This window comes from Panicum virgatum, chromosome 8N (genome assembly GCF_016808335.1).
Source record: "Panicum virgatum strain AP13 chromosome 8N, P.virgatum_v5, whole genome shotgun sequence".
NCBI lineage: Eukaryota > Viridiplantae > Streptophyta > Magnoliopsida > Poales > Poaceae > Panicum > Panicum virgatum.
The window spans coordinates 31,231,200-31,252,005 of NC_053152.1; the positions used below are offsets into that span (position 1 = coordinate 31,231,200).

Genomic DNA, 20,806 nt, shown 5'->3' on the forward strand with positions numbered 1-20,806 from the left:
CAAACAACAATCCTGAATTCTGGTTACATAGAATAGCAGAACATCCCATGAAGATATCGACTAAACTCTCAGACCAGCTTATAAGCGACACAGCATGACTCAGTATGCCGTTAAATGTACCACCATAGAACCATAGAGGTTAAGTGCTCGACCCCAATAGTTCGGGGGTATGCCATCACACAACAGAGAAATGGCTTAGTTCGGGGGTGTGCCGTTACAGAACAGAGAAATGGCTTAGTTCGGGGGTATGCCGTTACAGAACAGAGAAAAGAAGCCATGCTCTGCAACTATTATAGTTACTGTACCCTGAATTCTGGTCAGTACATAGAATAGCAGAGCATCCCATGAAGATATCTTAATTGACGAAACTCTCAGCCACAAGATTTATGAAGAAATTCCCATCATAAAACATAAACTGAACATAACAAACATGATGCCATGGCAAATCGAACTAAACCTCTTAGGGCAGCAGCCACTTAGTCTTGTCATGATATACTAGAGATAAATTTGTTTAGAATAACTGACCAGTTTTACCCAACACCGCAGCGACTCCCAAAATACTTACAACCATTACGACAACACATAAAAGCAGGCATTGCATAGGTACGACGACAAAGCCTAGGCATCAAGAGATCAGGAGCTCAAGCACCTCTCTACTCGAAGGCCCACTGGTTCTCTCTGCGGATCTCCTCTTCCTCCTCAGGGGTGAAGTCGTTCTTGATGTTGAAGGTCTTGCGGATCTCCTCAGGAGTCTTACCCTTGATCATGTCAGCAACAGTCTGGCAGGTCAGGTCCAGCAGCCCCTTGATGTTGAGATAGTTTGCAGCCTGACAAAAAAAGAGGGTGTCAGAAACCAGGAAGAAAAAGTTCATACTCAGAGAATATAAATAGATAGGCGAAAATGTTTTATCTAAGAATATGCACTACTCGTAAATCAGAAAACAAACTTCACTGCATTATCAAGGAGCAATCAGACAACTTCAGAGGATTCATAGCAGAAATAAGCTTATGAGATTAAAACAACCCTTCCACAGACACCGCGCAGTGCGGGAAGCCTACAGTACCGGGCAGGCCCTTTTTAATGATTTATCAGGAGATAAATATACCAAAAGATCTTATGAAGATAAAACTGCTAAACCCAATGAGTTGCACAAACTGGTTCACACCTACGGATTTACCAAGGGAAAGTACAAATAAATAAAATTATACAATGGTACCATAGTAGAGTAACTTGAAAGTTGAAACAAACTTTTTTCAAAACCAGTTCTTTAAATTTATTTAGCATTGGTGCACTGTATCAGGATATTGTTTATCAACATGTAATGTTGCTAACAGGACAACAGGATAATAATTAACAAAAAAATTGAAGCTACTAACCAGAAAAACATTACATATGATGTTATCTAAATCTATCACTTAGCACAGAACAATTAGGTGTGAAAACAGTCAAAACGGACTTAAAAAAAATAGCAAATCAGGCTTCCAAGTAACTTGGAAGTTAAAAGGGATAACATAACCATACTTTCCTGTAATCACACAATTAAAGGCATAGTTAACCTAGCACACATGCTACAAGAGAAGTTCACAGATAGAATCTGATGTGCTTAGATACACATAAAGGATGATGTCATAAACTTATAACCACGTTATGGAACCAATAAGAGTAACACCAAAAGCTAAGAAACTTCAGAAAAATTCTAGGTATCACTGTCATCAGGAAAAATTTCTACAAAGATGATAGGCAAAGAAAACCAAAGCAGTGCAATGACCTACCAACAAACACTAAAGGTAGATACCAATGAATATAATACAGATTGTGACAAGCAATCATGTAACCAAAAGATAAGATCATAAAACTTCTAATATCGAAAGATTATTCCTTGCAACTAATATCTATATAAATAGAAGTTCCTCGATAGGACAATAATACATTTGTGACAATGAAAATCCAATTAACTAGCAGGCAGTATTATGATGATGCATTCGATTGACAGCAGCAACAAAATCCCCGCAACCCGCGCAGGTAAAGACAGCTAGCTTCCACCAACAAACAAACCAATCCAGATCTGAATGGATAAATATGAACCCTAACCAATCCCAGATCTAAATTTCACCATATAGGCATGGACAGAGGAGGGAGAAGGGAGGCGGAGCCTTTACCAAGATGAGGTCGAACAGCGTGGCCTGATCGACCTTGACGAAGTCGGCGTCCCAGTTCTTGAGGTCTTCGCCGGAGGCGGCGTTGCTGTTGGCGGCGGCAGCCCCCGCGTCGTCGGAGCCTGCCTTGGACGCGGCGGCCGCGGCGGCTGCGGCGTGGACGTGCTTATTGCAGTACTCGATGACCTTGGAGAGGATCTTGGAGTTGACGTTGGGGAGCGGGATGCCGTTGTCGGCGCAGTCGTCCTCGATCATGTGACGGATGGTCTGCGACTCCATGGCGACCGCCTCCTCCACCTCGAACTCCTCGCCGTCGGAGCTCTTGAGCGTGATCATCTTCTTCTCGCCCTCGGCCGCCATCGATCGGGTGGGGAGTGTGGACTCGACGGATCGGATCGCAGGCGAAACCCTAGCTTTCTAGCTGCGGCGCACGGGGGAAGGAGGGCGAGAGATTGGGGAAGGCGGATTGGAGATTGCGGCGTGGGGTGGATGGCATATTAAATGGAGAGCTGGGGCAACCGGGGGCTCTATCAGCCGTCCGATGCGAGAAGCGGATGCACAGTTGAATAGGATCGGGACACCGATAAGGGCCCCGCTTGGACTTATGTGCTCCGGCGACCAGGATTGTTTGTGAACTTGGTGGGCCGTTTATAGCTTTTTCTGTACTCTCTCCGTTTCATTCATTTTTGCAGGGCGTTTCACCCTTAAAGATTGAGACCTTGTTTAGGGCGCGTTTAGTTTCCAAAAAATTTTGGCAACATTTACAACACTAATTAGGAGCATTAAATATAAATTAATTATGAATTAAATACACGGATGGACGGAAAGTCGCGAGCGAATCTATTAAGCCTAATTAGTCCATCATTAAAGATTGTTTACTGTAGCATGACATTGTCTAATTATTGCATAATTACATTCATTAGATTCATCTCGCGATTTCATCCGAAAGTTATGGAATGGATTTTGTCAGTTATCCATATTTAATACTCTTAATTCTTGGTTAAACGTTTGAAGTTACTGTAGCAAAAGGAAAAATTTTGGGAACTAAACAAGGCCTTAGTTCGCCATCTAAAACTTTACACATCAATCAAAATTAAGACTTTGTTTAGTTCCCCGGCCATATTTAGTTGCAAAATTCAAAATTCCAAAACTATCACATCGAAAGGAAATCTTACATGCATGGCGTAATTAAATCTAGACGAAATAAAAAAATAAATTGCATAATTTGCTTGTAAATTGTGAGACGAATCTAATGAGTCTAATTAGGGTATGATTAGACACTAAATTGCTACAATAATTACTACAGTGGGAGTAGCGGTCTTCATATTTGACCTCACAAGCAAGGTCACAATAATATCATATCTCTCCGGAAGACTTCTAAGAAACTTGTGAGAGAAATCCGCATCCGGCACTTCAAATCCAAGACCCTTGAGCTCATTCACAATATCATTTAGCCGGTTGAACATCTCGGCCACACTCTCATCCTTCTTCATGGCAAATTCACTAAACTTGCCCTTGAACAAATATAATTTGGTCTCCTTCACACTTGATGTGCCCTCATGAATTTTCATGAGTTTCTTTCATATCTCATTTGCATTTGTGAGACTTTTGACTCTATTGAACTCACTTACATGAAGAGCACTAAAGAGCACATTCACCCCTTGATTATTTAGCACTTCATTTTCCTCATCTAGGGGGGGTCAAGTTCTTTGTGTCTAGGATGGCATACCCATCATTCACAACTCTCTATAACTTTCTACTCATAGCCTTGAGATGACCCGACACCCTAGTCTTCCAATAATCATAACTGTTTCCATCAAAGAAGTGTGGCTTCCCAACAAGAGACGAAAAACGTCTCTAGTCACTTTTCAAAATGACCGACAGACCGTCCGCGCCCCAGGGGCGGACCGTCTGCAGTTAAAAGTTCTAAACCTAAGAGAGAAAAACGTCTCTGGTCACTTTTCAAAATGACCGGCGGACCGTCCGCGCCCCAGGGGCGGACCGTCCGCCTTTCAATCTCAAAACCCACCAGAGACCCAAAACGTCTCTGGTCATTTTGTCAAGTGACCGGCGGACCGTCCGCACCCCAGGGGCGGACCGTCCGCCGTTCAAGCCAACAGAACAACATGTCTCTGGACAAAAACTGAGTTAGAGGGGCAGACTGTCCGCCCGCCTGTGCTGGACCGTCCGCCCGTCACTTATCAAGCCCACCAGAGACAAACAACATCTCTAGCCGTTTTTCAAATTGAGTGGTGGACCGTCCGCCCCTTGGGCCGGACCGTCCGCACTAGACAGTCAGCACACAATTTTTGAATCCATTTTCAAACCTTTTAGAACGTCGTTAGCCCTCATGCATGCATCTAGTTATTTTGAGCAAAATGGCACTAGAGACCCGTCACGAGTACACGACTCCTCTTGATAGTACGGCTATCTATCCAACAAACCTAGTCATTTTTCATCCACTAATCGTCTTATGACCGGCAAAATGCAAAAGCCCTATATAATACCTTTGCCTTGAGCCTGAGCTTTGCACATCATCTCCAATCGTATGATCATAATCAAACCCCTTTCATCCGTGAATCAACCTATACTCATTATCTCAAATGAAATTGTTAATCCACAAACTGTTGTCATTAATTACCAAAACTCGAATTAGGGGCCTAGATGCTTTCAGTCGGCCAAACCTAGACTGCAACACATCCATATACATTTTTACGTGGATTCATCATATTATACAAGTGCTTAGAGCCGAGAAGAAAAATGAGATACCATCGATTTGTATTATGAAGAGATGGGAGAAAAGATGTAAAAAGTGTGTATTGTATGATTTTTTTCTATGGTTGTTTTGTTTCCTTCTCTGTTCACCGATACTCCAACTTTCCTTTCCTTTTCTGTTTTGTATAGTCTTGATCAGATCTTCAATTTTACAAAGAACTATTCTTTGATGAGGAAGGTAACCTATAGATGAAAAGCCTAAAGATCCTATGGAGGTGGTAATGCGGGAAAAGATTCCAGATTCACGCAACAAGTTTGAAGATCTTATCCAACTGGCCAAGAACTCTAAACAAAGGATGAACTTTTTATATTCTAGTTTATCCAACCTAGAACCACTCCAAAAGATCACGCCTGCTACGAGAGTTGAAAAACTGGATGGGCATGAATATTTCCTTGGTAGCAAATTCGAAATAAGGTCGATATACATCCACCAAATGATATTAAGTCGAAAGAGAGATGCAAAAGAATTTGGAAGAGCAAGGAGAAGGCTAGAGGTAAGGGTAAAAGTAAATGGACGTTGAAAATATAAGCTAGTAGGGGATCATAATGCACGCAATTTGCCCAAACAATGTTTTTTTATAGAAATACTTTAAGGGAAACCCCTAAAGCTTAATTAGGTGTGGCACCCAGGGTTTGAACTTTGGGTGGGAGCACCCCGACCAATGGCCTTTGCCACTGCACTGTGAGCCCCTTCGCATTGCCCAAACAATGTTGTTGGATGATATTTCAAGTTCGTCTAACCTTTTAAGACCAATTGAACAAAGTACTCTTGTGTGGCGCCTGCCATGGAATGCTTCTTGTAAACACTTTGTTGCCAATTTCCAGACCAATTGTGCTGCATTTTGAGTTAATCACATTCTTTTTTTTCTATGCATCAATACTACTAGTAGGGTGCACGTAAACCACGCACGTGTTTAAAGTACAATGTTGAGAAAAAACAATCTCATTAAATTTTAGTCGCAAAAGACATTTTAAAGAAACCATAGGTCTCAGTTGTGGTGAAAATAGACAAAATATGAAAACTATGAAAAAGTATATAATTATAAAAATAAATAAGTGGTATGTATAAGATAGTACGAATGAAGCATGTGCAGATAATCAGATAGATAATTAGATAGCATTATATAATGCTAACTGTCTTAGAAGTTCAAACACACTATAATAATATAAGGTGGCCTTAAACGCATTGGTAGAAGTTTATCTAGGCAGCACAGCTTAAGATTTTTACAAAGTGACCATCAACTACCAGTGAAAGCAAACTCTTGATGGTCAATGTCTTGCAACGCATGGTTTATGCACCTCAATTATTGTAAAAACAAGCATCATGAAGGATGCAGTCCATAAGAGCTTGACGCTTGCCATTGACTTCGACATTGCGCTTCCCTGGTTGACCATATGCATATGCATGGCTCAACAAGGTCTCGATTGTCCACTTCATTCTCGTTTGATCTATGAAGTAAACGCAACAAAAATACTTCAATAGTTATTAAATTTTTTTTCTTCCTCTTTTTTGGTGTTCTTTATCAGTAATTTGCTATAAAAGGCAGTAAGCAAAACCAGTTTTGCTTGTAAAATGACACAAACTTCTATGCGATGTCTACTGATTACAGATAATACTTTTGCCGCGTATTATCTGTCCATCATAAGATCTAGTAAAGATCTTGCTAATCGTGTTAATACGGCTGTCCAAATTCAGAAATGATTTGATGAGTGTGCAATCAGTTTAGAACAACAGTCTACATTGAAAAGAGCTACCTGTGCAGAATCAGAACCACTACAGGAACATTGCTAGCCATGAGCGGGACAAGATCCGCTCCTCGCTGTTTGGAAACCAAGAGCAGAGTACGGCCGACCGAAGCCATGAGCAGGACAAGATCTGGCGACATTGGCAATGGAAATATTGGACCCGGAGCTATTCTAAATTCTGCTAAATAGTACTGTAACTCAGAGCAAATATGAACCTTCGCCCATGTAATCAAATTAGCACTGTGACAACTCATGTTTTAGCTATAAAAATCATATCCCAACTCCAATATCAATCTAAGTGCACGACAACTATAGCTCAGTTTTATTCACTTCATTAATCAATTTGGATGATTAGGTTACCATTGATTGACATTACATCAAATGTTAAACGGTATGCACAATTCTATTTCGAGGTACCCAGCAAGGTAGAAAGCAAAAGTCCAAATAGATCTATATTGGAGTAGAAAGCAAAAAGCATAATATGCAACACTTAAATCTGGAGCACTTCTTATTGAGTAAATTGGCATTTTAAATCCGGTTCACTTAAATATGGAACACTTCTTAAATCTAAGTACATAACCATAAACCAGGCCAGGAACATGGAATATATATCCTCACCAGCTTGATCTCTAGTGACACAATGGCTGAAAATGTAAAAAATACCATGCATGAAAGTTTTAGAGCACTTTATGAAAATTGAGGGTTTAAGTAAATAAATAGCAGCACTGAATCCTAATAATGAAGAATGACAAGGTATAAATGATTGCACTAAGCATTGCTAGAATCTTGAAGCTGATTCAAAATCATGGCAAATGAATACAGTGTAGTCACATGGATGGATTATACATAATACATCCACATTAATGAACATGTCTCTTTTTTTCTTTGAATTTGTGCCCTAAGCAGCAAAAAAGTGCAAATTGTAGGGAAAGGTGGAAATCTGTATCTTTCTTTGACTGTACAAAATGACAAGAGCATTGCACATTTCTAGAAACTTGCGAATACTTATCTCAAACTTCTTTGTGTAAGTAGTTGAGATGACGGTTGAAAGCCTCCAAAGATTTTGAAATCAAACTTCCACATTATATATTTTCTATTTGCGGACAACCAGCAAAATAAATCCCAAGCTCCTTGACATCCAATGTTTGTAACATTCTTCTAAACAATGCTAGACCTACAGCCAGATGGGTGCTCTCTTGTGTTTATCATTGAAAGATCAGAACAATGTTGGCGCCGACGTCCTCTCCAAACTTGGATCAACCCGAGCCCAAGTCCCACCTGGCGTCTTCGTCCAGGAACTGCACCACCAATCTATCAAAAAACCCACAACCGCCACCCTTGACTTTGCCCAGGCAGATGAAAACTGAGAGGTCATGATGGCGGACATAGACAAAAACAAGGCAATAACAATTGCCAGAAGAAGCAAAGGCTATGTCCTAATGGGAAACAAACTCTACAAAAGAGGTTCACAAACTGGTGTACTCATGAAATGCATCCCACGAGAAGAGGGAAAGAGCATACTCGACGAAATCCACTGGGGAGTGTGCGGAAAACATGCAGCGTCAAAGACGCTAGTTGGCAAAGCTTTCAGAGCCGGCTTCTATTGGCCCACAGCCTTGAAAGATGTAGAAATCCTTGTAAGACAGTGCAAAAAATGCCAATTCTTCGGGAAACAGGCAAAGGTACTAGCACACAATCTGATTACCATACCACCATCATGGCCTTTCGCATGCTGGGGGCTTGACATGATGGGTCCCCTAGCAAAGGCCCCGGGAGGATTCACCTTTGTGCTAGTCGCCATTGACAAATTCACGAAGTGGATCGAGTACAAGCCAGTGATCACACAGAGCGCTGACAGAGTTGTGGGATTCATCTGCAACATATTGTACCGATTCGGCTTCTCCAACACCATCATCACCGATCTGGGATCGAACTGCACCTCAAAAACTTTCTGGGACTTCTGCAAGCAAAGCGCCATCATCGTCAAGTATGTTTCAGTGGCTCACCCAATAGCCAATGGTCAACTAGAGCGCGCAAATGGGATTATTTTGGAAGGCCTGAAGAAAAGACTCTAATAGCAAGAAGGGAGGAAAATGGATTTCTGAGCTACCTCACATTGTTATGGGGACTCCGAACTCAGCCATGCAAGTCAATGGGTCAGACCCCCTTTTTCCTAGTCTACGGCTCAGAAGTAATCCTACCAGCGGATTCAAGAGTCGAGATGTACAAAGAAGGAGAGGCATATAACACAAGAAAATTGGAGTTGGACCTAGTAGAAGAAGAAAGATGCAATGCCCTGGTACAGTCCGCAAGGTACTTGCAAAGGAGTGCGAGCTATCACAATCGCAACGTGCAACAAAGATCCTTCAGCATTGGCGACACGGCCCTACGCCGCATCCAGAATGAAGAAGGGCTCCACAAGCTTAAATAAAGATGGCAATGACCATTCATTATCTCCAAAGTAACAAGGCCAGGGTCATATTACCTCCAGCACCCGGATGGAACAGAAGTCCCGAATTCCTGGAACATAGAACACCTACGATGATTCTATCCATAGTAATGCAACCTACACCAAGATGTACTGACATACCACAGAAAATAATAAAGATCTAGTTCCCCAAGAATTCACTCAAAGCACCCAAACTCTTCCCTCCGGCTAGGCTCCGAGTGCCTATCATGAACATGGAACCCGGGCACGCCTACGTCCAACGAGTTACCAAACTTAATGGGGACGTGGATTCCCGATCTTCCGTCAGGTTGTAGATAACTCTCGTTGTAGGCGGAGCGACACACACCGATCCGGCTTCAGATCCTAAGACCCGAATCCAGCAATCTTAGCACCACAACTCCTCTGGTTATCAACCGTGTCACAACCCGATTGACCTCACCAAGAAGGCTAATCCCTGCAAGCACAACGAAATACACAAGCAAGAACTCGAAAGAACGCAGCTCAAATGAAGTGACTCTGCAGATGAATGATTAATCTCACGAGTTGGGGTCTCACAAACCGATGGGGTCACAAACCGATGAACGGCGACAACTGTTCTTGACAGAATGAATCTAAGCAAAACCCAAGTCTCACGATGGCAGCGGCAGCTGCTAATAAGGGTTTAGGTCGTGCAAGACCCACTGGATGTGCCCCTATTGGGCTCCAACACAATACACAGGCCATCGGCCCAAAAACAATGACTCAGCACCGGGACAGATTCTGGACGTCAAATTCCATGGACGATTCCTGTCGACTCCTGATGAATTTGGGCCTGAGACCAATTCCATCGGAAGCATCTTGAAATTATCTTTCCATCCATATCAAGTGCGCCCAAATCCGACTCCGTATGCAACCTGGGCGTCCGTTTTAGTGCGGCTATTCCTGGAGTCCGAAACTAAAACGAAGTTGAATCGGTTTGGGCCTCCATCTTGATCCGGACGTCCTTGCTGGTCCTCCACGCCTCCAAGGCCTTCTCCACGCCCTTGCTGGTCCTCTCTTTTGTTCCTAAGTACAATTAAGTCATTAGGTGGCAATAAATATTACTTAGGAACGAGATCACCTGCAAGTTCAATTGTCGAGCGCGTGCGCGAGTAATAGGACCTTGTATATCATCTTGAGGAGTGTCGTTTGTATCCACAGGAGTGATATCCTCATCAAAACTCTTTTCTCTGGCTAGGCTCTGAGTGCCTGTCATGACAAGGCACCCGGGCACGCCTACGTCCGACGAGTTACCAAACTCTTCCCTCTGGCTAGGTTCCGAGTGCCTATCATGAACAAAGCACCTGGGCACGCCTACGTCCGACAGGTTACCAAACTTCTCTTCGGCTAGGCTCCGAGTGCCTATCATGAACAAGGCACCCGGCATGCCTACACCCGATGAATTACCAAACTCTTCAGCTAGGCTCCAAGTTCCTGTCATGAACAAGGCACCCGGGCACGCTTACGTCCGACGAGTTACCAAACTCTTCTCTCCGGCTAGGCTCTGAGTGCCTGTCATGAACAAGACACCCGGGCACACCTGCGTTTGACAAGTTACCAAACTTCTCTCTGGCTAGGCTTCGAGTGCCTGTCATGAACAAGGCACCCGGGCACGCCTACGTCAAGCGAGTTACCAAACCCTTCTCTCCAGCTAGGCTCCGAGTGCCTGTCATGAACAAAGTACCCGTGCACGTCTACGTCCGACGAGTTACCAAACTCTTCTCTCCGGCTAGGCTCCGAGTCCTGTCATGAACAAAGCACCCGAGCACGCCTACGTCCGACGAGTTACCAAACTCCTCCCTCCGGTTGGGTTCCAAATGCTTGTCATGAATAAAGTACACGGGCACGCTCACACTCTTTAAGTTATAAAGCTACTACTCAAGGCAAGGCCCACTAGTACATGCATTGGATAAACTCTCAAGCAAAAGAGCAACCAGACAACAATCTTTCAAGGAAAAACAACCATATAAAGTAGGGAGATGGTCCAGTACAAGGTATTCCGTACAACATGGGCCCTACTCCTGCTGCTCAATATTGTCTACAATTTTCTCGGCCACAGGCCGGGCCTCCCTCAAGTACTCCTCGAAGAGCTCATCAGAGCAATCGGCCGCCATTCCGCCGGTGAGCAACTACAAGTCTGTCTCGTACTAGGACTTAAGTAGCCCCAGAACAGTCGTGACATACGACTCCGTGGTATCCGTCACATATGCCGAGAACTTCTAGGGAGCTTCCTGTAGATGCTGTAAAAGAGTCTGCTTCTCCACCGAGTCATCAGCAACAGGATCCACCAAATCGGTCAGATCTGCAGCCGCATCCCTGATCTTCCCGAGGCCCTTGACTTTAGCCAATAGTGCTTGAATCTTCTTCACGGATTCCACCATTTGAAGATCAGCACCTTTTAGCTTCTTCTGCAGCACCTCGTTGGCATCTGTGTAACAATACACATCAAGTTCCAAGTCAAGAAGGAAACTTTCCTTAGCTTCTAGCAGCACCTTGAGCTCTGCGCCAAGACGTAGCAAAAACTCACACGACTACTTCCATGATGACAATAATCACTCTATAAAATGAAGCTACAAATGACAAGAGTATACCTTTCTTCTCCTTCAGGAGCTTGCTCTTGGTGTCCTAGAGCGTCTGGAGCTCAGCAAGATGTCGTTGTTGGATCTTCTTCAAATCATCTTGATGATGACTCTGCAGCTCCTTCAACTCCCGGACCACCTTTTCATGCTCCTCAGTGAACACAACTCTGGCAGACTGGAGCTCCGAGTACTTTTTCCTAGACCCCAACCCAAGAGGTTAACAATGCAAGAACAAAATCGACAAAGCTCAAAAAGAGAGTAACTCACAATAGTGAAGCTGTAGACACGGCAGAAGAGCCCCTTCGGCTTGGTGAAGTCATCATCAGACACCAGCGGCTCATCAACCAGGTCAGGATCAACATCACCAGGCGAAGCACCCCCCCTGGTCAGCCCGATCCCCATCATCATGAATGGGGATAGCTTCAGGGATCGAAGTCCCCGATGCAGAGGTTGTGCTTCGCCATTTACCAGAAGAAGCAGTCGTCACCTTTGCCGAGGTGGCAGACCTGAAAAAAGCTTAGACCTATTGGCAAAAGACCATCCACTCGAAGAACGAACAAATTAAAGAAGGAAAAACTTATAGGTACGACCTGTTCATGGTCGAAATAGGCTTCAGAAGAGTCGCGAGGGCGGCAACCACCTTGGCAGCAGCATCATCACCCCCGGAACTGCAAATGCAAATAGAAACTCAGTAAATGCATAGGTTATGGAAGAAACCATGCAATTGAGGAGGGAATTTACTCCTCCGACTGCTTCATATCATCCCCAGCAGCAAGACGACTGGAACTCCTCTTCTTCTTGGGAGGAGGAGATGGTGGCCGTCCACCAGAAGCCATCCCAGCCTCCTCGGCCAACCTCTTCTCCACCTCACCTATTAAGAAACGCAATGTATGAGACCCCACTCACTCGGAAAAGCAGTCGTATTAAAAAAATACGCACGAGATGAATCAGCACGTGGGGGATGACCCTGATAAAACACAATATGTTCCTACACACAATAAAGCAAAAATCAGAAAAAGGAAAAAAAATGAAAATCGAGTGCAAGAGTACTCACACTTGAGATCAGAACTCATAGGAGTTGGAGGCCTTTCGGCACTAAACAACTCGGGGATGACAGGCAACCCTAGAACACCGAGAAATGCGCGCCTGATCATCTTCAGGGCTAGCCCATCAACCAGCTCCTCAAGAATAACACGAGAAGGGTCGCCAGCCTTGTTGTATTGGTAGCGGTAGCAGAAATGTGTCCATAGGTGTAGAGGTTGTATACGCCTCCGCAGCAATGACAACATAAACGGTGGTGCCTGTGAACCCCTACTTTCTTCAGTTATTGGATCTTCTGTAGGAGATCCCACAATTGAGCCACACCTTCCTCTGGAACTTCATGTTTCCAGCAATCCCTGGGGACAGGTGCTTCATGCGTCCACACAGGTAGTAAAGGTGCACGGTTCTCGATGTAGAACCAACAATTCTTCCATCCCGACAAACTACTCGGAGTATTGTACTCTTGTTGACGTCATTTTTTGGCACGCGTCAAAAGGATAATGAAGGAAAGAAGTGTTAGTTTGAGAAACGGCGATGATGTGCAGGAGAAGGGGATCGGTCACGATTTGGTGCCGATTGGGTGTCTCGGCATTGATAGACAGATTTGGTTCGAGACGGCCTCGGTTTGGAAGGCGGTGTCTTTGTTATTAAAATAGTTTTCTTAGAGATTGTACTTTGCCGTAATCGGCTAGGACTATGTTAGTGTGGGGTATAAATATAAGCCCCCGGTCATTGTAAAAGATTGATACACATCCAAACAAACAAACTTTACTACATGCAAATTACTTTTCCGTCGGCGACTTCGCCATCTTTTTTTCTTTTTATGCGAGTTCTTTCGAGCTGATCAAGGACGCCTCTCATTCGAGCGACTTGGTTTGCTGGTAAGTCTTCGTTTACCGAGTAAACCTGAGCTTTAGCTTCCGAGCGCATCGCTGTGGCTTCGTTCAGATCTATTCAAAAGTTATCGAATTTATCTAAGCTTTAATCTCGGGCACATCGCTGTTTTCTCGTTTAGATCTATTCACAATCTACCCGGCTTAGTAACTTGTTTGATCGGCTGTAAGCTCCTTGTTTAAACTTTGTAAAGCTGATTAGATCGGTTATAAGCTTAGCTTTGTTCAGATCCATACATTCGTTGATCTGTGCATTGTTATCTTGCACGTGTCGGCTTTAGATCCAGCCGTCCAGTTGCATATCAGCATCGGCAGTTCTTTGCTGAGTCCCTATAGATCGCTTTTAATATATGCTCTTTATACTCGATCTGTTGTCATTTTCTATATCAGCAGAGCCGTGCCGATACACTGCGTAAGGGTGATTCGGAAATCCAGCTGATACACTCTTGAATTTGACGATTTGCTGTTTTCTTGTCAATTTACAGGTCAAATTGACTGGCACGCTTTGGTTTGAATCAAATGCAATCCGAGCTTGGCGTACGGGGCTCTCGGGCTTGGTGTGTGATTGTTTCACATCAACACATCTTTTGGCACGCCCGGTGGGACCAGAAGTATCAAGATGACGTCTGCAGGGAAGAATTAGGTTTCTACAGAAAATCAGATCCCGATCGACAAGGACAAGCTGAAGGAGGAGCATAGAGCAGAACTCAAGGTAGCCACTAATGCTTATGAGGAGCGGTGCCTTCTATCCTTAAGTAAGAATAGGAGTGGGGGAGGTAATCAAGAAATACGATTTTCCTACTCTTCCACCCTATGATGAGTCACAGAAGGAGGACAGGATGGTGCATATGATGAATCAAGCGATCAGGCAAGCTTTCATAAGTCATGCTCCGATCATGGATAATTCTATTCACAATGCTGTGCTCAAGACGCTGCAAGATAGGGGATTACTTGGCTTTGTGGGACCGGCCTATCAGCAGGCTAGTCAGATGGTTTTCGCCCCTACTGGGCCGGCTACTGAAACATCACTGATTGACCCTCAGGCTCAGGCAAATGAAGATGTTGGGAATACACAGCCGATTAGTACTATGGCGTCGTCCCAGTTTTCTCCTGTGTACACCAGCTCTACGCATATGGCTACACATGCACAGGGAAGCTACATGACGGGGTTCCCAGTTGGATGAAATCCTGTTACTGGTTATGGTATACCTCCAGAATACATGGTGTCATCTTCAGTAGGGCAACCAAGCTCATCGGCTTCACAGCCGATGAATCAACAAGTCAATGCGTCGACTCCACAACCGATCCGGCCTCAAGATACCGCACCGGCTCCATAGCCGTCGGTTACAACTGCGTCAGCACCATCGCCAGCAAGTCCAAGCCACATGTCGGCTTTTGGGCCGACACTTCAACAGCAAAATCTGGCAATGATGATATAGCCCAAGTCTCCTACAGAAGTCCTTGTGACCAGACTTCCTCGCGCTGATGGAGTTACCTGGGTGTTCCATGATCCTGTGACCGGATTTGTGCGTCATGTGAATATGCCCAACATACATCCTACGGCACAACAATAACCTAATCAGACGTCATTGCAGGGTAGTCATGGCAATGAGATGGTTCTCTACCAGCCACCATCCAATCAAGTCACTCAGCAAGTCACGCAGACTGCATCAGCTGCTCAGCCGATGGCTATACCCAGTAGACAACTGGCATCGGCTGATTTGCCGATGGCTTCATCAATGTCACAGCCAGCATCAACCGCTGGTCAACAGATTAACTGGGCATCCAAGATTGCTGAAGTGATGAGAGATCAGTTTGGCTTAAGGCTAAAGCAGCAGAATTTGATGTAAAGAACTCCACATCCAGCTGCTTATGATCAACTACCATTGCCCCACAAGTACAAGCTTCTAGATTTCACCAAGTTTTCTGGACAAAGGGAGGTCTCCACTGTAGAGCACATCAACAGATTTGTCATGCAGTGTGGAGAAGCAGCACAGAATGACGCGTTGAAAGTATGTCTGTTCTCTATGTTTCTCTCAGGATCGGCCTTTACATGGTTTACAATGCTACCAGCCAACTCCATAATATTCTGGGCCGATCTAGAGAAACAGTTCCATCAGTTCTTCTACTCTGGCGTACATGAGATGATGTTGACCGATTTGACTAGCTTGAGGCAAAGGAATGAGGAATCGGTCGCTGCTTTCATTCAGAGGTTCAGAGATGTCAAGAACCAGTGCTTTAGTTTGGTTCTGTCTGATCAGCAGCTTGCAGAAGTTGCTTTCCAAGGACTCTTGCCACACATCAAGGAGAGGTATGCTTCCCAAGAATTCTACAGCATCAGTCAGATGGCCCATAGGATGACGGGGGAGATCAAACCGTATGAGCAAAAGAAAAGCAACTTTCAGAAGAAAGTTAGTTTTGTTGATTGCTCAGACTCCTCCGATTCTGATGATGACCAGATGGTGGGATCGGCTGAGTGGGTTCAGAACAAAAAGAAGCCGATCTCATGCCATTTGGCAACAAGGAACCCGAGAAGTATGGGTTCGACTTTACTAAGGCTGATAGGATCTTCGATCTGTTGCTGTCAGAGGGTCGGATTAAGCTGAAGAACATCAAGAATTGAAGAATTGAAGAACATCAAGTACTGCAAGTGGAACAATGCAACATCTCATGATACAAATGAGTGCAAGGTGTTTCGTCAGCAGATGCAATCAGCTATAGAACAGGGTAGGCTCAAGTTTGACACGCCCAAGAAGCCGATGAAGATAGATGGGCATCCATTTCCTACTAACATGGTAGACGTTGGAGGAAAGAGGAATGCATTGCAGACTAAAGTGCTCACATCACAATCGGCTAAGGAATCTGGAGATGTTGACCCCAAAGCTCAGATAACAGTCGATGAAGCCAATGGCAAGGAGCTGGAAGAGAAAGAAGAATCTGCGGCGCCAAAGAAGAAGGTCACGTCCCAGATGTTGCTGAATAGGTTCCAGCATGACCAGGAGAGGCGACAATACAGAGAGGAAGCTGCACGACATCATGAGGGGCATTGGAGATGTCCTTTCTTTGTGTACTATTGGGAAGAAGGCTTAACTCTGCCGATAGTGGATAACTATTACGAGTGCAACATTTCTACTGTGAAGACCGATCGCACAAGAAGGCACAGTTCGACCAGAGGCCTCGTGGGCCGATCATTAGGGAGAAAGGTGATGACAAATGCATCTCCGTACATAATCGGCTGGGGGGCAGGACCATACTACGTGATCCTGCAGGAGGAAGGATTTATGCCGATGAGTGGGTTGAGTAAATTGTTGATGCTCGGGTTTCAGATGAGTACCCACATCGTAGAGATACAGAAAGAGAGCCTGTTCATGATAATATTGATCGGCCTCGGTGGTGTCCAGCGGGTTTGACCAGATCGCAAAAAAGGCGAATTCAGAGGCTACGTCAGATAGAGGCGCTGGAAGAAGAAAGGAAGGAGTCAGGTCAGAAGTTTGGCATGTCAAGCCAAGGGTCAATGATAAGCAAGGTCAAGAGTCATCGGCTGCTCCTGTTAACATGGTTTTCGTGTTGCCCAGTGAGTTCATGGCGCTAGATAATGATGATGAAAAGCAAAATTTGGAGGAGGCTGTGGCTCAACTGAATTTAGAACCTATATCGGCTACTTTTGAAAAGCCGGAGGATGAAAAGCGCAAACACCTCAAAGCTTTAATTTTGAAGAGATTTGTTGATGGCAAACCTGTCATAAAGATGTTAGTGGATGGAGGTGCAGCGGTAAACATAATGCCATATGCCATGTTGCACAAGCTTGGAAAGGCAGTGAAGATTTGACTAAGACAGATATGATGCTCAAAGATTTTGAGGGAGTTGTATCTCCAGCTGTTGGAGCATTATGTGTTGATCTGACCATCGGCAGTAAGACTCTTCCCACTACTTTCTTTGTTATTAATGGTAAGGGTTCGTACAGTTTGCTGTTGGGGAGAGATTGGATTAATGCCAATTGTTTTATACCATCTACCATGCATCAATGTCTTATACAATGGATCGGCGATGTTGTTGAAATTGTTGCTACCGATTCGTCGTTCAGTATTGCATCAGCAGAAGCTTGCGAATGGAGCTATGAAAAGATAAGCTGTTTTTCTAGTCAAGCATGGGAGACAGAGTTTCTGAAGATTGCTGATTATGAGATGTTATCAAATCAGACGATTGGATCTACAGATGAATCTTGAGTGGTGATGTAAAAGCTGATGATTTAGGCATCGGCTAAGTTTGGTATAGCTGACATGTTAGATGTCGCCTTTAGGGAAAAAATGTAAAAGAAAGCCAATGGTGTTTTGATGGCATTGGTTACTGGATGGCTGATATAGTTTTGTATTGACCTTAGGGCAATAAAATCCAAATATACAAAAGGAAGAAATGTGTTTACTAAAGACAAATGTTATGGAATTAATGGTTAGCATTGTTTACAATACATCAGCTAAGGTTTTGATTTCACCATAGCAAAACAAGTAGCATATTACAATGATCCAAGAGCATTTTGGATCACAGATATCGCACGCAGGCGAATGTCGTCAGCTTCCTGGATCTCCTTGTTGTCAGCTTCAGCAGAACCAGGTATTGTCTTGAGACTTTTGTGGAGCTGGTATGTTTGACGGGCCTGTTCGTGCTTTTCTATCTCAAGTTGCTGAAGTGTCGATGGAAGTTGAGATAATTTGTCATCCACATCGGCAATTTCTCGGTTTACTTGCTCCAACTCTTTGGCAAGGCGTTCTCTCTTGGCCTCCAGATCTCTCTTGGATTGCTCCATTTCCCCCTTGGACTGAGTTAAGGAGATAATCTTTGCACGAGTCGCCTCCACGAGACTTTTCAGATCACCTCTTTGTTTGATCGTTTGCTCCTGTTGGAGCCGATCAGAGAGACGCCTCTGAGCTTTGAGGATTGGAATCTGGCGGCTCTCGATGTATGCATCAGGATGCAAGGCTTCTTTGAGAAATTCTAGGAGACTGCCTTTCATGGATTTTAGAATGATACGGATCGGCTCGGCATCTCGGACCAGTTGACCAATATCTTGGTTCAGGAATTGCAGAATTTCCTGAAGCTTGGCCTTGGTGTCTTTTGATAATGGGGCTGATTCTGCTGATGATATGGCCTCATCTTCTGCACTGATTGATCCAAGTTGGAAGGAGAATAGACTGTTGTCTGGACTGTTCTGCGCCTGATAAAGAAGATGGGGTATCAACCGATTGTTGTTGTTCGGTTCTTGGAGGTTGGATGAATGTCTTACCTGCTTCAGGAGGATTTCAGCATCTGGTGCAAAGAGAGATGCAGGTAGCAATGCTGGAATAGCGAAATCAGGGGGTACGTCTTGGGAAATGATCGACAGTTCTTGCGTGCCGATTGTCGCCTTCTGAATGATAAGATCAAATCAAAGATAAGCTAGAATTGAGAAGAGGGGATGACAGCCATGCCTGAATAGATGAGGAAGTTACTCTAGCCCTTTTGTTAGGAAGGTGTTGAATCTGATTAAGAGGCGCAAATGTCAGATAATGTCAGGAGAATGATAAACATACAAGTAAGTTACCTGAACCGTTGGAGATGTTTGGGAAGTGATCTCTGGAGCATCCTCTTCATTAGTGTCTTTGAGTGAATCGGCAGCTATGTTTTAAATGCCGGTTGGTGATGTGGTCAATAAAATGGAAATCATAATTAGAAAGGAGAATAAAAATTGTTTGTTACCTTCCGATGAAGAATACACAACATCTGTTGGAGCATCGGCGTCTGGCGCCGATGCAATGGTCAGAGCATGGCTGGAAGAGCCTTGAGTCTTGTGGGCTGTTCTTTTGGTGCTGGTCATCTTGCATTTCTTGCCAGCAGCGATGTCAGCAAGGGATGGTGCATCATAGCCGATAAGAGGATAATTGGTTGGTGGAGAATATTTAATCAGCTGTTCGCTTCTGCTGATCGTCGGGGGAGAAGTGTCGTCAGTCTGTTGAAAGTATTTGTTAGGATACAAAGAAGGGATGCAAGATGGGATATACAACAAGGAGATCATCACTTATTTCAATGTTGTAAACTAGTGAGTGGTATATGAGTTATGTGGTCAGTAACCCTCATCCTAATAGGGACACCTTGATTAGTGAGGTCAAGAATAGGTTTCTGTGCATCCAAATCCTGTGCATACCTCATTATCGGTGCCTTGATAATTTTCATTCAAGGCGATGCAGTAAATCCTTACTAACCCACAGAAAAGATGTTCCTGCCATTCTGACCACCATTGCACAAAGGGTATGGTGGAGAAGGGTGCTACTTGACAATCGGCTAACTGTGTCATGTTAGTGTCAGGTTCCAAGTTTTTCAGCCGATTGTATGCAAGAGCATTGCCGATTAGGTTCCTGGCCTGAACTTTATCGGCAAAATAAGGGAAAGGTGGTACTTGAACGAATCCCAATTGTCTGGCTACTACTGATGGGTAGTAAAATTCGTAGCCAATGGTGCTCTTTCCGGAGGTGAAGTTAGCAGGCAAGATTCTTGGAGATATGATCTCTCTCATGATGTTTGTGGCCTCTTCATCATCCTTCCAAGAATCGAGATGAAACTTGAATGAGTTCTCATATTCCTTGTTATCATCATGACATGCAAACCAAATGGTGGAATCTTCAGTAAATCCATTATAGAAACATCTTAAGAAATCGGTTTTGCCAAAGACGTTGGAGTCATTGGCAATCATTATGGCTGCTTCGCCGAAAGAAGTGCATTGGTGGACGACCGTTTCTTCTCCTTCATTGAATCCTTCTGATGGGAAGGACATTTCTAATAGCTTGATTCCCATGGTCTTGTGCATATACAGGTTCAGCCATAACTAAATAAACCACCAGGGATCTCCAAGATTGGAGATTAGCTGATCGGCCCTGAGTCTGGCCGATACTTGGTAAAGCAGATGATAGACTGATCCAAGCAGGTGCTTGCCAAGAGGGACTGGCTAGAGTTTCGGCCATCTTAAGGGTGTTGTTCATTGGGCCCGCTGTTTTACCACAAAAGATGAATTTCTCTAGCCACATGTTGAGGAAGGCAGTGTGTTCCCTGAGTGATATGGAACCAGTTCTCATGTTCTTGGTGACATATCCTTTCCATCCACCAATGGTTCTAGTCTC

General features: G+C 44.2%; 2 protein-coding genes across 3 annotated transcripts; both read right to left on the reverse strand.

Annotated features, from left to right (window-relative positions):
- Positions 1 to 330: 330 nt before the first annotated feature.
- Positions 331 to 2,645, reverse strand: LOC120685356 (SKP1-like protein 1). 2 transcript variants are annotated; one of them, XM_039967212.1, is made up of 3 exons: positions 2,299 to 2,645; positions 2,161 to 2,259; positions 331 to 827 (listed from the first exon to the last, which is right to left on the reverse strand). In XM_039967212.1, exons 1-3 carry the CDS (start codon positions 2,515 to 2,517, stop codon positions 654 to 656), a joined length of 492 nt encoding a protein of 163 aa, XP_039823146.1. In that variant the 5' UTR covers positions 2,518 to 2,645; the 3' UTR covers positions 331 to 653. The 2 variants fall into 2 exon arrangements, with proteins under 2 accessions (XP_039823146.1, XP_039823145.1); XM_039967211.1 differs by having other exon boundaries at positions 2,161 to 2,643.
- A 9,351-nt stretch (positions 2,646 to 11,996) lies between these two features.
- LOC120684319 lies at positions 11,997 to 12,611 on the reverse strand. The gene is made up of 3 exons (XM_039966193.1): positions 12,466 to 12,611; positions 12,315 to 12,392; positions 11,997 to 12,230 (listed from the first exon to the last, which is right to left on the reverse strand). Exons 1-3 carry the CDS (start codon positions 12,558 to 12,560, stop codon positions 12,086 to 12,088), a joined length of 318 nt encoding a protein of 105 aa, XP_039822127.1. The 5' UTR covers positions 12,561 to 12,611; the 3' UTR covers positions 11,997 to 12,085.
- Positions 12,612 to 20,806: the final 8,195 nt, after the last annotated feature.